The following is an 18,237-nucleotide window of genomic DNA, read 5'->3' as shown; positions in this document are numbered from 1 at the left end:
TTATTGAGATATAATTAACACACCAGGGAAATGGACATGGCTCAACTGATAGAGTGCCTGCCTACTACATGGGAGGTGCACGGTTCCAACCCAGGGCCTCCAGGCCATGTGGTGAGCGGGACCACATGCAGCACTGCTACAAGGAGTGCCATGCCATGCAGGGGTGTCCCCCACATAGGGAACCCCACGATCAAGGAGTGCACCCCATATTGAGCTGCCCCACATGAAGAAAGTGCAGCCCACCCATGAGTGGGGCCACCCACAAGGAGAGCAGACGTAGCAAGATGACACAACAAAAAGACAGATTCCCATGCCATTGACAACAACAGAAGTGGACAAAGAACACGTAGCAAATAGACACAGAGAACAAACAACTGGGGTGAGGGGGGAGAAGGAGAGAGAAATAAATAAATCTTAAAAAAATAAAATTATCTGATTAATTAAAAAAAAAGAGACAGATTCCCAGTGCCGCGGAGAATGCAAGCAGCCTCAGAACACACACGAATGGACACAGAGAGGAGGGGAGGATGAAAGGGGAGAGTAATAAAATAAATCTTTAAAAAAAAATTAACATAACTTTAGTCTTTTAAAGGGCCATTGTCAGAGTATTTAGTGTATTCAGAAGGTTATAAAACCATAACGACTACCTAATCGCAGTAAAGTTTCAATAATTCCAAATGAAATCCTGGACCCAATAGTACTAACTCCCCCCCTACTACCCTCAACCCAGCCCCTAGCAACCACTAATCTATCTTCTCTGTGTGGATTTGCCCAGTGTGGAGCCTTCATACTAATGGAATCCTGTAAGTGGCCACTAGTGTCCATCTTCTTTCACTTACCATTATGTTCTTCAGGCCCCTTCCGTTCCAGCATGTATCTCTACTTCATTATGTCTTATGGCTGAGAATATCCCATTTGATGCATAAACTACATTCTCTGTAAGCCTTCATCATTTATGGCCATTGGAGTTGTTGGTGTTTTCTGGCTATGATGATACCAAATGTTCCAGATTTGACCATAAGACCTTTACCTGAAGACATCTGGGGCATGTAAATGACAGTTGCTGTGTGGGCACTGGGAGGGATACATGAGGTGTGGCTCTGGGAAGCTCACAGCTGCCACTCTGTGCTGTAGCTAGCACCTGTCTCAGGAGCTAGAGCCCCCATCCCAGTTGGCCAGTAAGAGATTCAAAGCCAAACACCTACCGGAAAGCATCAAGCTTTAGAGCAAAAAGTGATTTCCCTGTCCTGGGCATTAAGTGCGGGTTGTCTTTGGACTCAGGGAACCATCAGGCTAAGCATGGGCTTGGGAAGACTGATGATTTAGCCACAGGATCTCAGCTCTATACCAAAACAACCCTGTGACTGGGGCAAGTTGCCACATCTCTGGGCCTGTTTCCTATTCTGTGAAATGGGATGATGCTGCATGATCTCTGAGGTAGTCAGAGCATTTAGCAGGGTGCAGTGGGAGCTGTGTAGGGATTTGTTTGCAATCTGGGGGAAGCCCCAAAGTAAGCTGACCCTCATTTCCAGCCACCATGTCCCTGAATCCAGTGGTGTCAGCACCATCCACTCCAGTGTCCAGCACAGGTGGAGCCAAGGCTTCAGCAGCAGGGATGCAGCTGACTCGTGTCCTATACATACAGCTGATGCCTCCAGTTCTAAGGTAAAATCCACCTGGACCATGTCTCAGATTCCAAAGATGGCCAGGAATTTAAAGAGAATGCCCACCTCCTCTCCGTGTTGGCCCTCCCCTCACCCTCCCTTCCCTGTGCCTGTTTGCCACCCCCATCCACAAAGGTCTTGATGATTGTTGACTGCTAAAGAACTTCTAGAACTGATAGGAGCTTCTAGAGCAGCCCAGGGCTGCCCTGAGCTCCCAGACCTTCTGCTTATCTTTGTATTCCCCATCACAGAACTCGTCCGTAGTCACATCAGCATCTGGAGGAATGCCTTCTTCATCTCCCTCCATCCAATCCAGGGCCATGCAGACCAACCACATGCATGGTTCCTCACGCGTGCTCTATAAATGGCAAGGGGGGCCCTGCTGCATTGTCCGTGTCAGCCTGTATGAGGACAACGTCAAGTACAAGAGTATCCTGGTGAGCTGGGCATGTGGAAATCCCCTGGGGCCCCTCAGTGGTTCAGGCAGTTGACACATAAGGAAGGACATGTTCCCTCCCTGCCTTCATGGAGCAGACTTCCTGGTGGATGGTGAAAGACAGACAACCACCTCCAGAGGCAGGAAGAGTGTGAGTTCAATGGCAGTCAGGGCTAAGGATAGTGGACATAGGGGCTGAGGCTGGCACGTGGAGTGAGCACAGCCTTGGAAGAGCTTGCTGAGGTGGCCCCAGAGAGGATCAGGGAGGGGACAGCCCACCAGGCCCAAGGAAGACATGTGTTGGGCAGCCCCTGGATCAGCCAGGAGCCCAGGGCCTGAAGGAACAGGAAACAAGGGGAAGAGGTGGGTCCAAAGAGGTGTGGGTCACATCAGGCCCTGTGACTGCTAGACAGAGCTTGACTTTCTCATGGGGGGAGACAGAGCCACTGAAGGGTCAGAGGAGAACAGGGATAGCAGGTGACTTTTGGTCTTAAAGTGGAGGTTGAGCTGATGCATGCAGATACCAGCCAGTTAGGGCTGTTGCTGTGACCAGCATGGACAACAGCGTCTGCCCCAGGACAGTGGCCATGAAGGTGTGAGCAGGGGTAGATGCTGGATGGGGTGTGCATATGGAGCCACTCATGGCCCCCTGCACAGAGACTGGGCCTAGGAGCCTTGTTCCATAACCACCCTGGGTGCTCCTCTCTTGTGGCCAGGAGCAGGGGTAGTTTCACTAAGCTCTCACTTGTCTGACCCATGTCCTGATCCTGTCTCCAGATTGGCCCTCATGTCAAGGTAACTGCATTCTAGACCTTGCTGACCACAATTGCATCCTGGAGCCCAGGGCAGTCCTGCTGACCTGTAGCATATCATTCAGCCTCTCCTCCTCTCTGACATTTGGGCTCACACTGGATGTGTGCTATTTCCTGGGTGTTCACTGCTACCTGGAGGGGTCCTGGAGGGTCAGGGGCAGGGCAGGGGAACACCATCTCCCATGATTGGGAGGCAGGAAGTGAGAGCGTGAGGGTCAGATTTCACTCCTCAGTTCCCACAGTCTGTTGCATGGTCACTCTTTGGCCCCTGAGTTCTTGGCCTCATTCCGTGATCTCTTGTAGGTCCATGGGAAGAGCATATGGCCCCTATAGACCCCGCCCTGAATAGACTTGGCTCATAGGATTTCTGGCAGCTGCACTGTGAGGGATCAGGCTCTAGGACTCAGGCCCTGAGAGTCTGTCCCTGATCCACCACAGGTGACCAGCCAAGATAGGGCTCTAGCCGGGATCAGCAAGGCCCTGGAAGAACACAGCCTGCATCAAGACAAGCCAGAAGACTACAAGCTGGTGCAAATCATATCAGACAATCGAAGTAAGTCAGGAGGAGTGTTGGAGAGGGTGGTGTTGGAGGGGGTAGGCATGAGCCCTGTCCACAGCCTAAAGATCCGAGGCCCACTGGTTCCAGTATACCTGACAGCAGGGTGAGAAGGCACCCTGTCCAAAAACAAGGTGCCGATGGCAGCCCACAGGGCCCACAGCACCTTCTCCCTATCTGCTCTATCTCCCTTGTGTACCCTTCCCTGGATGAGACCCAGGCATTGGGAACTTAGATCAAAGCTAACACCATTGAGGTTCCCAAAGAAAGGGCTTTTCACAAGATGGTGAAGAAGAGGGGCTCAACTTGAAGGGTGTTCTGTGATACTGCACCTCCAAAAGCACCATGACTGATGGACACAAGTGCCAAATATGCACAGACCATCTTGTTATGATAGTGAAAACTAGACAAAGTCTCCTCGATCCCCTTTGGAGGCTTGAGGGAGCCCCCTCAGTATTCTAGGAAGTGGGGAAGTGAAAGAATCCAGAATAGCACTGACCCAGAGCCAGACTTCCTGACTCTGAGCTCTTAGATCAGTTAATCACACTCCTGGGCCTGCTCCTTATCCCCATAGGGGAGAGAAAATCCAGCATCGAATGCACACATAGCATGCCTGTGCACAGTGAGGGTAACTTATTCTCAGTGAGCTGATCCTCCTCCCCCAGCCATTAACCCAGGCAAAGTAAAATAACTCCCACCTTTCCTAGACGGAGGTTCAATATCCTCTCCCATCTTTCAAATGAGAAACTGCAGCTGGGAGGTGTTAAATAGGGCAGAAGGACCTGTCCTACAGAACAGGAAGACTGAGGACTGGAGCAACTAAGAAAGGAGATGAGTCACCATGTCACTGAAGCCAGAGCAGGAACTCCAGTCTGGTGTTTCTTTCTAGCTTGTTCTAGGCCACAAAGACAGTTGGAAAATAGGGTCAAAGTAGAAATACTTTAGGATCCCACTCAGAAGGCCTGGCTCAGGTGGTCTTTGCTGGGCCTTAGTGGTCTTGTCCTGGGTAGTGCTGGGTTTGGTGTATGTGCACTGGGTTCTAGAAAGTCAATTTCAGCCCCTAGATCCTGAGCAATGAAGCTGGCAGGGCATGGTGGTGAGAGTACATGACCTCATGGCAGCTCCATTCTGAGGATGGCAGTTAGAGTCAGAGTCACTCTTTAAATAAGTGTCCTTCATTGTTAGCTGCACCTCTGCAGAGTCTTTCCTTCAGGCAGGTGTCACTCCCAGGGCTCCTTTATGGTCCTGGAGTTGGAATAGGGAATTGAGGTCCCTGGCTGGGGCCTTCTCTCATGTGGGCACAAGTGTTGGGGTGTCCTGGGGTCCTCCAGAGCACAGCTGACCCCCCTTCTGTCCCACCCCCCAGTGCTGCAGATCCCGCACAGTGCAAAAGTTTACTACACTATGGATCCCTCAGCCCATCACCATCTTCTTCTCCTGAAGCAAAACACACCTGTGGATGCCAAGGTGAAGAACAGAGCTATCTCAGCCCTTCTGGGGAGTATGCAGAAAGGACCCAAGTTCCAAAAGGAGAAATTCTAAATGGCCCTGATGCCTGCCAGCTCAGGGTCCCCCTTCCCAGGTCTACCTGGCCAAGTAGTTTTGCTCACCCCAACCTCAGTGGGCCAGGCCAGGCAGGCACTTCCCTGATATGTCCCTGATCTATGTCTGAAATAATCCACTTTCTCGATGAATAAAAAAGAGCTTCTAGCTCTCTTTATTGAACAGGCCTGTAAGTAAAGAAAATCTGGTAGCAAAATCCTCCTCTCATGTGTAGATTTTGGTCTCTAAATGCTATTTTACATGGAAAGAGAAGAGGGCAACTGGGAGGTTGTGTGAGTCCAGGTCTTGGACAGGAAATGCATGAGAGGTCCCTGACAATTCTTACATCCTGGAGAGCAAGGAATGGACCCAAACCCACAGGACAGGTTTTCAAAACATGAAAGGAGCCAACTGCAGGGTCTTATGGTGACCCAGGAGCCACCAGGACCATCCCGCTCCTACTATGGCCTGATTCTGTCCTGGCCTCACTGGTCCTTCTCACTGAGCTGCTCCATGGCCGCAAACCAGGCTCCAAATGATTCATGTGGCACAAGGGCCTCATAGCAGCAGCCCGCCTGGAGCTGCTGGAGCTCCTCCACCATCTGGTATTCCTGGAGCCAAGGAAAGGAAGATGTATCATCAAAACCTGGGTGGGCTTGCTGGGTGGGACGGGGTCCAGGGGCTGGATTTAGTCCTGTGGATCCCTCACCTCTTCACTCCCTTCCAGGCTCTGCCTGCCCTCAGGGCTGACTTCACACAGCTCATCCTCCTAGAAGTTGTTCTTCATCCCATGCACAACCCCACCCACTATCCCCCTCAATTTCAGAGGAAGCTATGAGCAGCCCTGGGGGGTCCTGCCCAGGAGGGTCTCTGTTTATCACCCTGACCCCACCCCAGCCCCACCCCTGTAGTGATGGCCACAGCTACTCACCTTCCTTTTTTTTTCGAAATTGATCTTCCTTCCCTGGAAGGCAGAGAATTTGCATTCATCATAAAGGGGCTCCTAGCCATTGTCAAGCCCATTGCCCCTCTGCCCCTGTCATGCTTTACTACTGCAGGTTCAACATGCACTGGGCAGCCCAGACCACAGATGGACTCAGGCAAGCCCCTCGCTTCCTTTAGTGGGGACTGGGAGTGGTGACAGAGACCTTCCAGTCCAAGTTGTGATGAACCAATGGAGAGAAGGCCCCTTGGACCAGCCTCCATCTACTCTTCTGTAAGAAGTTCATGGCACCCCAGCTCCCAGGGCATCTGTGAGGCTCCCAGGAGACATGATGTGCTCACTGCTGAGAGCTCAGGGCTCACAGAAGGACCTGTCCACCCAAGCCTCAGGGCCCCTTTCCCACCCTACCCTGGCCCCCGAACAACTCACATCCAGATACTCTGGCATGGCATACTCCAAAAGCAAAAATTGTGTGAGGAAAGTTCTCAGGCATGGGACCACACCTTGGATGTCACCCTGTGGCATTGGATAGGGTGGGGATGAGCACAGGCTCTCAGGTGCCCCCAAGACACCACGTGGGAAACTCCTCAGTCTCAGACTCAGGGACCACCCAGCCTTCCTCTAGGACACTTTGCTGTAACCCTTAAGTTCCCCTTAAAGCCTCCAAAGACCCCAAATTTCTCTGCAGCCACCTCCCAGGACTGACTTTTCTTCAGTAACCATGTGTACCCCTCCCCTACTGCAGCCACCCTGAGCCAGCTCCTCAAGGTTCTTGCTCTGACTGGCTGCAAGGAGAACCCCAGGATTCCCACAGCTCACCGTCCTAAGGCCAGGAGAAGGGACATTGAAGGGAGGCTTTCCAGGCTCAGTGGACTGGAGGGACAGGCTTGAGAAGGGCCCCCATCCTGATTTGGAGGCCACCTCACCCCAACTCCTTTGGCCTCAGGCACACTCACCCTCTCTTGCTGCTGATGCTGCCTCTGGACTATTTGGGGATTTGCCTCCAGGGTGGAGAATTTAGAGATGGACCTCTGCCAGGGTGGAGAATGAGGTAGTGAGGCCCTCCCCCTCACCCATTGTCCCGTGGGTCTTGAGCACCTGGGAATAGTGGACTGCGGGAAATCTGCAGCTACCACGTGCACAATGTCCCCAGCATGACCTTGTGCATGCGGACTGCTCTCTTGAGCCCATTTTTTCATCCCTGCTGTGAGGACACAGCACTGAGCCCTACAATGATCCCCTCTCCCTGCCCATGAGCCAAACATCCTTCTTCATCTTCGTCCAGAATAGGCCAGGCTGGATGTTTTCACAGAAACTGTCAGTGAAAAACTAACCACCCCACTTCCTGAGCCCTGACCCCAGCCTCCTCTTTACCTTGATGATCAGCTCACTGCCATGGGAGAGGTTGTGCTCCTTCCAGTAAATCTCTGACAGAGTCAGAAAGAGGCAGAAGCTGTCCCTGGGGGAGGGCAAGAAGGAAGGAAAAGGTTGGAGTGGGAGGGAGGGAGTAAGGGCTGAACCACCTTCTTTTAGCTGCTTGGGACCCGGACTGCCTGGCTAGGTGGTGTTGAAACTGGGTAAATCTGAGCACTGCAGGACAGTGTGGACTAGTGAGCTGAGCTCTCATGTGTGCACAGCAGGGACTCCCATCCCTTTCCATGAGCAGCTCTTTTTGCACATGCTTTTTTCATTTGGACAGAGTGTGTTGCTGAGAAGCTAACACTTAACATGCTCCCATTTGGCTCCACTCCATAAGGGATGGAGGAGGGAAGCGGTGTTGAGGCAAAACAGCTCACCTCAGGTGATATGGAGACCCAGAGCTACAATCTGCCTGGCCCTACCCAGGAGCTGCTGCCTCCCAGACTCCCTAAGTGGCGATTTCCCCAGGTCCCTGGCCCAATCTTATGTCCCCTAGAGAGAGGCCTGCCCACCTGGAAACTTCCTCCCATGTCTTCAATAGACAGAGGAGTGGATAGCTCTGGAGACCAGAGATGACGGCATAGAAGGACGATTGGTTATGGAGGATTCGGCACTCCTGGGAGGGAGAAAGATACACCATGAGAGTGGGTGTGAGTGTCCCCCTGCTCCAGCTTCAGCTCCCACAGCTGATATCCACTCCCAGGATGAGATAGACACTGATGGAGGCCCTGAGGCACATCATGGACACAGAGTGACACCCACAGCCGTCCTGAAGAGGTAGCCTTGTTGGGAAGGGAGGATAGTGCAGGACTGTGCTCCAGGCTGGGAGGGCCTGTGGTCCTGAGAGCCAATAAGTATAAAGTGGGGTTTCAGGACACCAGAGAGAGCCCCCTGAACATACCCTGGCCACCTCGATCCAGTGCTCCACCACCCTGGCCCTGGCTGGGTCCTTCATGCTCTGGTTCCCGACGCAGGTGGACATGACGCAGTTTATCACCCGGTTGAAATGGGTGATGGTGGCATGGACGGTGGGCGCCATTTCTTCTTTGCATTTTTTGTTACGCTGGGACCAGATGGAGCCCAGGCAGTGATAGGGCACCACCTTCTTGAAGAGATCCTGGGGAGGAGGGGATGTCAGGAACCATGCCAAGCTCAGATGCCCTAGGCCCTCCTGACCTAGGCCAGGGTCCAGTGGTCTCAGGTGGGGCTTGGCAGGCTGAGGACAGGGTGTGTTCATTGTTCCCTGACGGGACCGAGCACTCTAGAGTCCTCAGCCCCAAGGCCTGCAGGGGAGAGAGCTCCATTTTCAAGTCCATCTCACAGCCCCCAGCCCCCAAGGTGCCTCAGACTTCCACAGGCCCAGGTAGCACCATCAACCCTCATTATAATGCATCCTCGGATGCCATGTGGTCAGGTGCATGGTCCCTGTGGGGACCCAAGCCTCTGGGTCCCTGCCTAAGGATCCAGTACACATAAGGGCCTATCTAGTGTCAATGTGATGGAGAGCACCAGCACTGTGCGGGACACCATGGGGTTGGCTGCACCACAGTGAGCTCCTTCAGGCCTCCATGATGAAGCCCCCTCAGGCTTTCTATTTCTTTGCTCTCATGTCATGTTCCCAGTCAGTGCATGAGGCAGAGATGGTTACTGTCCAATATCTACTCTCCAGAGGAGTGAAGCATGGGCTTACGGAGTAGTAAACTTGCCCAGGTTGAAATTCTGGGAGTGGAGCCAGTGTTTGAACCCAGATCCTAAGATTCTGATTCAGGGGGTGGTAAGGTGAGCAGCAGTTCCCAGAGGGAAGAGCCTCCCAGCCCCACCCTATCATATCCAGCTGCTCACCACATCCATTCGGGTCAGCTGCTGTGCCACCAGCTCCGGAGGGAAAGCCAGGAGGTTAGCATTCTCCTCACTCAGCCTGATTTCCAAAGGCAAAGTACAAGTGCAGGAAGGTTCTGGGGTTGTGGCCTGCCCCAGTGCTGGGTCAAGCCTTGGCACTGGCTCTGGTGGTGGTGCCAGACTTGCCTCCCCCTCAAGAGCCATTGCTGCTGAAGGCAAGTTAAGAGGCTGTGGTTCCATAAAGGGCACTGACTTGAAATGTGTAGGTGACACTGGAGGTGGTGGTGGGAGTGCCTCCAGTTCAGGAACTGGTGATAGAGATGGTGATGTGACTTCTTCCAGCATGGCTGCAGGTGCAACATCTGAGGAAGGAGCTGTCTCTACCATCAGAGTCGGCATTGATGGTACCTCCACAGGTGTCACAGGCCCTAGCACTGTGGGTAGAAGTGGTGGTGGTGCTAGAGCCACCTTCAGCTCCGGAGCTGGTGCTACATCACCTAATGCTTCAGGCTCTATTTGTTGTCCAAGCACTGGGACAAACTCAGGAGCTGGCAGCAGAGGTGGAGATGTAGCTTCTTCAGGCTCTGGAAGTGCCCCTGTGACTGCCACAGGTGGTGGAACTGGCAGTGGATGTTGTCCTGGAGGCATTTGCTGCTCTGGGGCTGACAAATGAGCTGCAGAAGAGGTAAGTTCCAAACCGTGAATTTCTTTAAGTGTCTTTAAGCTCCCACTTGAAGCTCCCACTACCTTCTGGGGAAGATCCAGCCCCCAAAACTCTTCCCAGACATCAGTCTCCAGGTGACTTCTCTGGGGCTTCTCTTTGTTCCTGACCTGGTGGCAACCCCTGGTAGTCCCTGCCTATGGGTCCAGTCCTGGTCCTCACCCCACAAGCTCACATGCTCCCATCCTGAGGTGCCCTCACCCTTTGGCTCTGCCTCAATGGACTCCAGATGGTTCCTCCATGACAGTAGAGCTATGGCTCGGCACTCCAGGGTAGAGCCAGGAAGATACACCTGGGCGTAGCCCACCAGCAGCTTGAGGCAGGGCAAGCCTGGAGGTTGTGTGAAATCCTCAGCATACTGGTCCATCCAGGTGCCCAGCAGTGAGGAGACGGTGCTGAGGACAGGAGGGGGCAGCAGAGTCAGACATGGGCCTTTCCTTCCACGCTGCCCCAGGGACCCTCCCATTGGAAAATCAGGTCCATAAGGACAGGAGAGGTTTTGACTGCTCTCTCCATAGCCAGGCATGGACACACAGTGGGAGCTTCTTCAGTATGTCAGGGATAAGGGAAGAAGATCTGTCCTCCTCCCCTGGGCCCTCGTGGCCCTCCCCCCAAGCAACTTCTGCCCTGCACAGTGGCCTCATCCTCTGCCATGCATCGTGTGTGTCTCTTCTTCCCACTGACACTGCCCTCCCAAACGTCAGCAGTGCAGCCACCCTGCCATCCATGCAGGCAGACAGGAGTGAGGTCAGGGCAGCTTTGGAGCTGGCTGCTCACCACCTCCTGTTGTGGGTCTGCACAAGGTGGTGTTTGGGCTCCTGGGGTGTGATTGGGCTGTGCTGTTCAAGTGTCCTCTGCCCAGTGCCCCAGGACCCCACCCACAGCTTCCCTTGACGCCTTTCCAAGTGGAGGGGAAAGCCCTCTGGACTCTACTCTCAAGGGAGCTCATAAGATGGGTGGGGCTTTGTGTTCTGCCCAGTCCTTCCCTGCCACCTGTCCCCCAAACTCCAACACTGGTCTCTGGAGAGGAGAGCCCCTCCCCCTCCCCCAAGTGCACTCACTTCCTCATTTCCAGGCCTCCTCCTTGCCTGTCTCTGCCACGGAGGCTCCGTCCATATCTAGGGGAGACGTGGGCATGTCATGGCTGACTCTCTTTGAGAGTACCCCTGCTTAAGGTGACACCTGTTGCAGCCTGCAGCCCCAACTCCAATGGAACCCAGAAGGGCATGGACTTTGGCTGGCTTTGTTCACTGCGTGAAGCTGCCTAAGGAAGTGCCTGTGCCTAGTAGACGCTTGATGTATATACTTGATGAAGAAGTGCCCTAAGTGGCACCTTCTCAGGCATAGGGTGGGCCTGGACCCCTCTGACAGGCTACACTGGTCCCTCCTCTTACCCACCAAGGTCAGAGGCCCAAAAGGGACCTCAAACTCCCTGAGTAAAGAGGAAACTCGGGGTCAGTAAGGGGGGGAGCCCGGGAGCCTCTTCACTGGGAGGAGGAAAATCCTGTTAAGGAACAACCCTGCCCCGCCAGCCTCCCTGCCCAGGGAGCCAGGCTCAGGGAAGCACTTTCCATGCATCCTCACTCTTAGTCCTCACAATCAACCCTCCAGGTAGGTACCCTGACCCCCCTCCTGCCCAAGGAGGAAACTGAGGCCGGTGGGTGAAATGACAGTTCTGAGACACAAGTTGGGGGCGGAGCAGTCAAGTCAGCAGGGACGGGGCGGGCACTCACCTTCTGAACAACAGGTGCAGGACCTGCTCGGTGGTGGTGAACACCCGGTATGTCCCCAGGAAGGTCTTGACAAAGACAAGGTCCCCCTCCTGGAAGGCGGGCACCAGGTGCTCGGCCAGGTTCTCCCACGGGCCTGCCTTGACCATGCGCACCATGCGGTGCTCCTCCCTCGAGCGGGCCCAGACATTCATCCTCTAGGGTGGGAAGAAGAGTCACATGTGCTGAGGGGCAGAGCTCGGGGGACCCCCGGGTGGGGCTGGGGCTCTGGGCAGTCCTGCTGTATCCAAGCCCTCAGCGCCTTGAGGCCAGGGTCATGTGCGTGCCTCCAGCAGGGAAAGGTCCTCGGCCTCCTTTTGATTTGGAGGTGAGGAGGTAATTGAAAGGTGAGACTCCAGACCTGGCAAAGGACAAGGGCCTGGGTGTCCCTGGGGGGAGGAACCCCACTGCAGGGCCGAGGAGCTGAACTGACACCTCAGGGTCCGGCAGACCCACCTGGTCAGTAAACGACTTCCTCCACAGCTCATGGGGCCAAAGCCACAACATGATGCCATTTGCCACCCAGAACTAAGACCAGGAAACTAAAGGAAAATGCAAAGAGACAATTCCATATGGGCTGCAGGGATGCTGCCACCCACAGAGACAGCCAGTGGTGATGGAACTGCTCCAGCCTTAGGCAGTTCCTTTGTCGCTTGCTGGTGTAAGGGCTGTCTGTGTGTCCTCTACCCACCCCGCCCATTCCAAAGAGCCTCTACCGGGGTGGGGGGAGGGAATATTGCTTAGGACCCATGGTTGGTGCACAGGGCACCAGTGCTGAAAGGGGAAAAGGAAAGGAATGTTCCAGGTCCAGCAGCACTGAAGGCCAAACCGCTGCTCTAAGCCTCCTCACTTCTGGAATATTGGCAGCCAAGTCAGGCCTCAGCTCCTGACCTGAGAAGGGCAAGAGGATGGTCATGGGAGATGGCAAGAACCCTCCTAAGGAGAGGAGCTGTGTGGCTTGGGGCAGGTGTGGGAGGACAGTCATGAAGACTGCTGCCCGGGGACATGGGGCCAAGGAGTGGAAACAGAAATAGAGCAGCTGAATGCACACAGATCTGATGTGGGCCCACCCTGCAGCCCACCCTGCAGGGAAATCCCTGCTAAGGCCTCCTTTCTGAGGTTCTTAAACTTTTGAGGTGACCTCCCCCTGGTCCATGGAATGGCAGTGTGGTGGAGGGTTGGGGGGCCCCAGGTTCCTTGGGAAGTGGGCTATTGGGCACATCAGGGGAGAAAGCCCTGGGAGAGAAAGTGGGGAATGCCAGATGGGAGATAGGCTCTGGGGACCCCCCCACCCTGCTGTTTCATACCCCATTGATCCCTACTCCCACCTGGTACCAGCGCTGGCCCTGGCCAGGGCCTCAACGGACCTGCACCTTCTCTATATAGACGGCGTAGATGAGCCCCTCCTCCAGCTGTTCCCCCACCATCTGCATGGAGTTCTGCAAACACAGTGCCCAGCAGGTGGGACAAGAGGGTCAGTGAGAGGCCTTCCCCAAACCACAGGGGATACAGCACTTCTTTGGAGCCTAGATCCAGGTCAGGCCCAAATGGGGGTCACCCTTTCCCTGCAGCCCCATTGGAGAGGAGATGACAGTTCAGGGCTCAGGATTAACACTGGTCCACATGAGAACCATCCCCAAGACACACCTTCCCACCCTTCCAGCCATGGCCTGGCAGGTGACAGGGAAGGACCTACTGGGTTCCCATCCCTGACAGCCTGCTGCTTCCCAGGGTGGCCCCTGCTTATGCCTTCCCACACTGGGTGTGGATGGGACATGGGGCTGCCAAGGCAGGAGCTCAGTAGTGGCAGGTGCTCAGTTGGCTGTTCCTAGGTCACCCCATGTTACCTTTGGGGACCTCCTGATCAGTGGCCTGGGGCTTTGTGGCTGAGGCCTGAGCCAATTTCGAAAGCCACTGGAAGAGGGCTCATTCCTACTTTGGTTGAGGCCTGAGCCTCGGGGTCTGCGAATGCAGCAGGAGAACATCCTGCTCTCTCGAGCGTCTCCTGCCAAGTGAGCTGGGAAGGGGCTGCCTCTGGAATCTGGGGGCCTGGTTACCAGGGTTCCAAGTTCTGTTGGGTCTGTGACAAAGGTAGTGAGATCACCTCCTTCAGTCCCCTTCCCAGTGCCCTCTCAGGACTAAAAACTCCACAAAACTCCCTCTGCATGTCTGTCTGTCTATCCCCTCACCCAGATCATCTTGTTAACTGGTCAAAGTTCTGCCCACACGTCCCTCCCCACAGCTTCCTGGAAGGCCTGTGTTCAGCTCGGGCCCCGGCTAGGAGGAGATGCACCTGGGTGCAGACCTGGCTCCCTTTTCTTTTCAGTTTTGTGATACCACACTAGTTTCTGAGGCTTCCCAACTCTCCTGCCCAATACACTGGGAATCATTCTAGCATCTGCTTCCTGGGTACATGGTGAAGTCAATGTGGGGCAAACACTGCAAACCGCATAGTCTTGTGTAACAGATTGAATTCACAGATATAGACATGGAATAAACAGGAAGGTGATGGAGGGAACATTGAATATAACTCAAATCAGCCCTGGGCAGGGCTGTGTGATCTTCATAAACTCACTCCCACTCCTGGATTGCCATCTCAGTCTGTATCTTGATGTGGTTGAAATGAGATGAAAGTCAGATATTGCTGCTGGGCCAGAAATCCTTCCAGAGGCTTCCCACTATATTGAGGGTCAGAGGCAAGTGCGTCCTCTCAACTTCTGTGCTGTTCTGCCTGTGCCCTCCTTCCCTGACATCTTTACCTCCAGGTACAAGCAGCCCCATGAACCCCCCTTGGAGATAGTCCTGGCCTCGGGACACGCTTCTCAACAAAATGGCTAAATGTGGATGTCCCGCTATGACTTACACAAAGTGCTTTTCTGTCTTCACCACTCTCCCTTGTGAGTGAAGTCTCCCTCTCTGGACACCATCCCAATGTGAATCTTGCTGATCAACACAGCAGAGCTGGGAAGCACCTGCTCCCCCAGGTAAACCTCAGGTGAGGCTCTGCCATCAGCAGTGGCCTTCTTAGCCTCCTCTGGCCAAGGTCCCTATATTAGTCAGCCAAAGGATTGTTGATGCAAAATACCAGAAATTGGTTGCTTTTTATAAAGGGTATTTATTTTGGGTAGGAGCTTACAGGTACGAGGCCATAAAGCATAAGTTACTTCTCTTACCAAAGTCTATTCTCTCACGTTGGAGCAAGATTGCTGCTGATGTCTGTGAGGGTTTGGGCTTCCTGGGTTCCTCCCCTCCAGCATCTTACTCCTCTTTCCTCTGTGAGCTTACTTCCTGGGGCTCCAGCTTAAGGCTTCAAAATCAAACTCCAACAGCAAAACTCAAACATCAAAACCCCTCAAATCTGACCTTTGCCATGCCTTTTATCTGTGAGTCCCCATCCACCAAGTGGTGCTGACTCAAAGGCCTAATGATGTGGATGAATCACAATCAAAGCCCCAATCATAACTCAATCATACCCAGCGACAGACCAGATTAAAAACATAATCCAATATCTATTTTTAGAATTCATGACCATATCAAAGTGCTACTGTCCCTCTGCCACTGCTTCTTCCCCTGCTGTGCATGCTCCCAGGCACCCTCTTACCACACATTTACAGAGCTGGCTCCTCTCATCTTTCTACTCACAGTGAAAGTGTCACTTCAATATGTCCTTTGGGCCACCCTCCCCCACTTGATGGTGCCATAGCCCTCCTCCCAGCACCCTGTGTAGCTTCCTCTATGCCACTTGCTCTTTCCTTGAACCTGTGTTTGCCCTAATGCTTTGGTCCACCTCCCCTTCCAGATGCAGAGATCCTGTTGGGCAGGGGCCACAGGGATTCTTTTCACTCCACATCCAGGACTGAACACAAAGCTTGCTGCAGGGTGAGTGATCCTGGCACAGTCACTGTATGAATAACTGAGATGTTCTCAGAGGCCCTTTACCAGCCTCAGCCCAGCTCAGATTGTGGAGATGGCTGCAAATGATGGGAGGTGCATGTTGTGTCTGAAATAGGTGGATAGCCAGAAAGGCCTCTGGATGATGCTTCCCAGTTGCCAGAGGCTGCAGCAGGCACAGTGGGCACAGCTGGAGCTGTGGCTGCCTGCCCCCTGCTGGCCAGCATCCGCGCTGCAGCTCCAGGTAAGGCTACCCACAGGAGTGAGCACACAGCTTGCTTGAATATCCTCAAGGCAGCAGCTCTCCTAGGCCCTTGGAAGAGCAGTGGGAAATTGAAGGAGGGCCAGGGTGAATGGACAGCTCCCTGGTCTGTGGATCCCTAGTGGGTCACCCACTGTAAACACCCCAATAGACAGAGGAGGAGACTGAGGCCTCCCTCCTGGAGCCACTTCCTCTCTAGGGAGGGGTTCATCCCGGTTCCAGAAGCTCAGAGCCCCTCTGACCCAGGCCTGCCAGTTCAAGGCTGTCCTGGGGATGGCACCAGTCATGCAGGCCCCTGGATCCTTGGTGATCCTCTTGCCCATCAGCTTGGCATCTCTCCCCATCCCCATGGATGAGTCCATGGGCATTGTGAGAAGAGTGGGAGCATTGGCCAGCAGCAGAGCTGCTTCCAGTTTTCCTCAGTTACCCCTGCTCACACCCCTGGGGTCCTCTCCTCCTCCAACCCCAGCCCCATGGTCCACAGCCATGATGGCATGTTTGCACTGGGCCATGCAGGGATGTCAAAAGGAAAACTGCCTCATAAGGGAAATTACTGAGCAGTGGACCCAGTCTTCAAGGGGCCCTCATTCTGAAAGCAAACCAGGAGGAAGGGTGTAACCCTTCCTAGAAGCAAGTCACCCTAAATTACCCTTGGTGGTCTGCGTACCTCAGAGCACCTAGACCATTCCTGCATGCCTCTTGGCCTCAGTTTCCACATGGCACCTGTCTGGTTGCAAGTGGAAGTGCATAAGCGTGTGTTCATGCAGGACATGGAGAGAGGTGCCCTCAAGGGACAGACCTGGAGGTGGGCACAACCTTGTGAGTCTCAGCAGGAAAGAAAGCAGGTGAGCCTTGCAAGTGCTTCTCCTATTTCCTCCCAAGTGTCCTCACGGAGAGGACCCAGGGCACCTGAACTCCACCCAGTGTCTCACAAATGCCAGCGGGATGTGAGAGGGGCAGGAGGAGGGCAGACCAGCAGCGCTGAGAGTTGGCGGCACTCACGCAGATAAGGAGCCCTCCCAGCCCTCCCTGCCTTTGTCCCCCATTGGTGGGTGAGCAGGCAGCCCTGGCATCAAGTCCTCCAGCTCTAGGAGAGAAAGCCCAGCCTCCGACATGGGCTCACGTGCACTGCTCTCGCCCGTTCCTGTTCCTGAGCAGGGCCTTGTCCCTGGCATGCTCTGTGGGGTGCTCCCCACTGAAACTCTTGAGGAGCCTTCAGCTCCCCTTCTTTAACCCCCAATACAATACACGCTCCTCAGATGGAGTCACTGATTTCCTTTTGCGTTCAAGAAACCTGAGGTTCAGGGTTATTGACACAGGCTGTGACCTACTCCTGCTGTGGGTTTCAACCCCAGTCACCACGACTGCACAATCCGTGCTCTACAGAAGAGCCCGAGGATGTGGGTGGGTTGGAAGAACAGCCTTGCAGGCAGGGGGTCAGATGTTGGCATGGCCTTGGCCAGGTTAGGGCTGAAGGAGGCTCCCGTGAAGCTGGAATGCAGAGTGGGGGAGCACACCAGGGAGGGCTCCTTGACCACAGCACCCAGAATAGCAAGAGCTGGGGAGCTGAGGGGGCACAAGAACTCCCTCCACCCAGGCCTGGGCCACTGAGCACCTGCCATGGATGGGAGGCCTGCCTCAGTGTCTGCTTTGAACACTGAGGGTCCTTCAGTGATCTCCCTGGTTTGACCATGCTGGCTGCAACTCTCAGTGCAAAGAGTCAAGCAGCTGCTCAGGAAGGTCAGTCCCAGAGAGGGCTTCTGGCCTTTATGTTATTTAATCCTCCTCAGGAGCTCACCAGCATGCAGCTACCAGCCTGGTGATACACAGCTCAGAGGTGGTTCTGGGAATGCCTTCTCAATCTGTTTTCTTTCCACTGCCTCAGTCATGCAGTCACTCAACAATCCTTTGTGAAGTGCCTTCTGAGTGTCCAGCACCATGGCACAGGGTGTCAGGCCCTGTCGGTGCTCTGTTTTTGCTGACAACTGGGGAAGGATAGAGTTGGGCATAACAATATGGTAAATGCTAACACAGAGACAAGAGGAAGGTGTGACTGGAACAAGGAAAGTCACCCAATTCAGAGGGGACACATCAAGGCAGGCTTCCTGGAGGAGTTGGCAGCTCAGTGACACCCTGGGCATTGTGCAGGTGGTGGGACAGGCATGGGGCAAAGAGCAGCCTGACTAGTGGGCAGTATGAGCACAGGTGTGCTGGGCCAGGCCCTTTAGGGCACATGTTCTAGTTTGCCAAAGGCCTTCCGATGCCAAGAACCAGAAATGGGTTAGCATTTCTTATGGGACTTATTTGGGGTAAAAGCTCACAACACTACAAACAGTCCAACTCAAGGCACCTGAACAGGTGTTTTCTCACCAAAATCAGCTGC

General features: G+C 54.2%; 2 protein-coding genes and 1 long non-coding RNA gene across 3 annotated transcripts; 1 reads left to right on the top strand and 2 right to left on the bottom strand.

Annotated features, from left to right (window-relative positions):
• Positions 1-1,538: 1,538 nt before the first annotated feature.
• On the top strand, positions 1,539-5,216 carry LOC131275700 (ral guanine nucleotide dissociation stimulator-like). The gene is made up of 4 exons (XM_058286756.2): positions 1,539-1,665; positions 1,916-2,101; positions 3,351-3,465; positions 4,835-5,216. The coding sequence occupies exons 2-4, from the start codon at positions 1,949-1,951 to the stop codon at positions 5,008-5,010; spliced, it is 444 nt and encodes a 147-aa protein (XP_058142739.1). The 5' UTR covers positions 1,539-1,665; positions 1,916-1,948; the 3' UTR covers positions 5,011-5,216.
• Positions 5,159-10,305, bottom strand: LOC131275550 (ral guanine nucleotide dissociation stimulator-like). Its single transcript, XM_058286226.2, has 9 exons — positions 10,134-10,305; positions 9,215-9,885; positions 8,274-8,489; positions 7,885-7,988; positions 7,328-7,412; positions 6,910-6,984; positions 6,383-6,469; positions 5,942-5,974; positions 5,159-5,621 (listed from the first exon to the last, which is right to left on the bottom strand). Exons 1-9 carry the CDS (start codon positions 10,297-10,299, stop codon positions 5,496-5,498), a joined length of 1,563 nt encoding a protein of 520 aa, XP_058142209.2. The 5' UTR covers positions 10,300-10,305; the 3' UTR covers positions 5,159-5,495.
• A 688-nt stretch (positions 10,306-10,993) lies between these two features.
• LOC139437454 (uncharacterized) lies at positions 10,994-13,671 on the bottom strand. Its single transcript, XR_011647257.1, has 4 exons — positions 13,549-13,671; positions 13,030-13,140; positions 11,666-11,859; positions 10,994-11,050 (listed from the first exon to the last, which is right to left on the bottom strand). It is a non-coding gene; the product is annotated as an uncharacterized lncRNA (long non-coding RNA).
• Between the last annotated feature and the right edge of the window lie 4,566 nt (positions 13,672-18,237).

Source organism: Dasypus novemcinctus, chromosome 23 (assembly GCF_030445035.2).
Source record: "Dasypus novemcinctus isolate mDasNov1 chromosome 23, mDasNov1.1.hap2, whole genome shotgun sequence".
In the NCBI taxonomy this organism is placed as follows: Eukaryota; Metazoa; Chordata; class Mammalia; order Cingulata; family Dasypodidae; genus Dasypus; species Dasypus novemcinctus.
The sequence above is the reverse complement of the archived record's forward strand: the minus strand, read 5'-3'. Positions and strand labels throughout refer to the sequence as shown.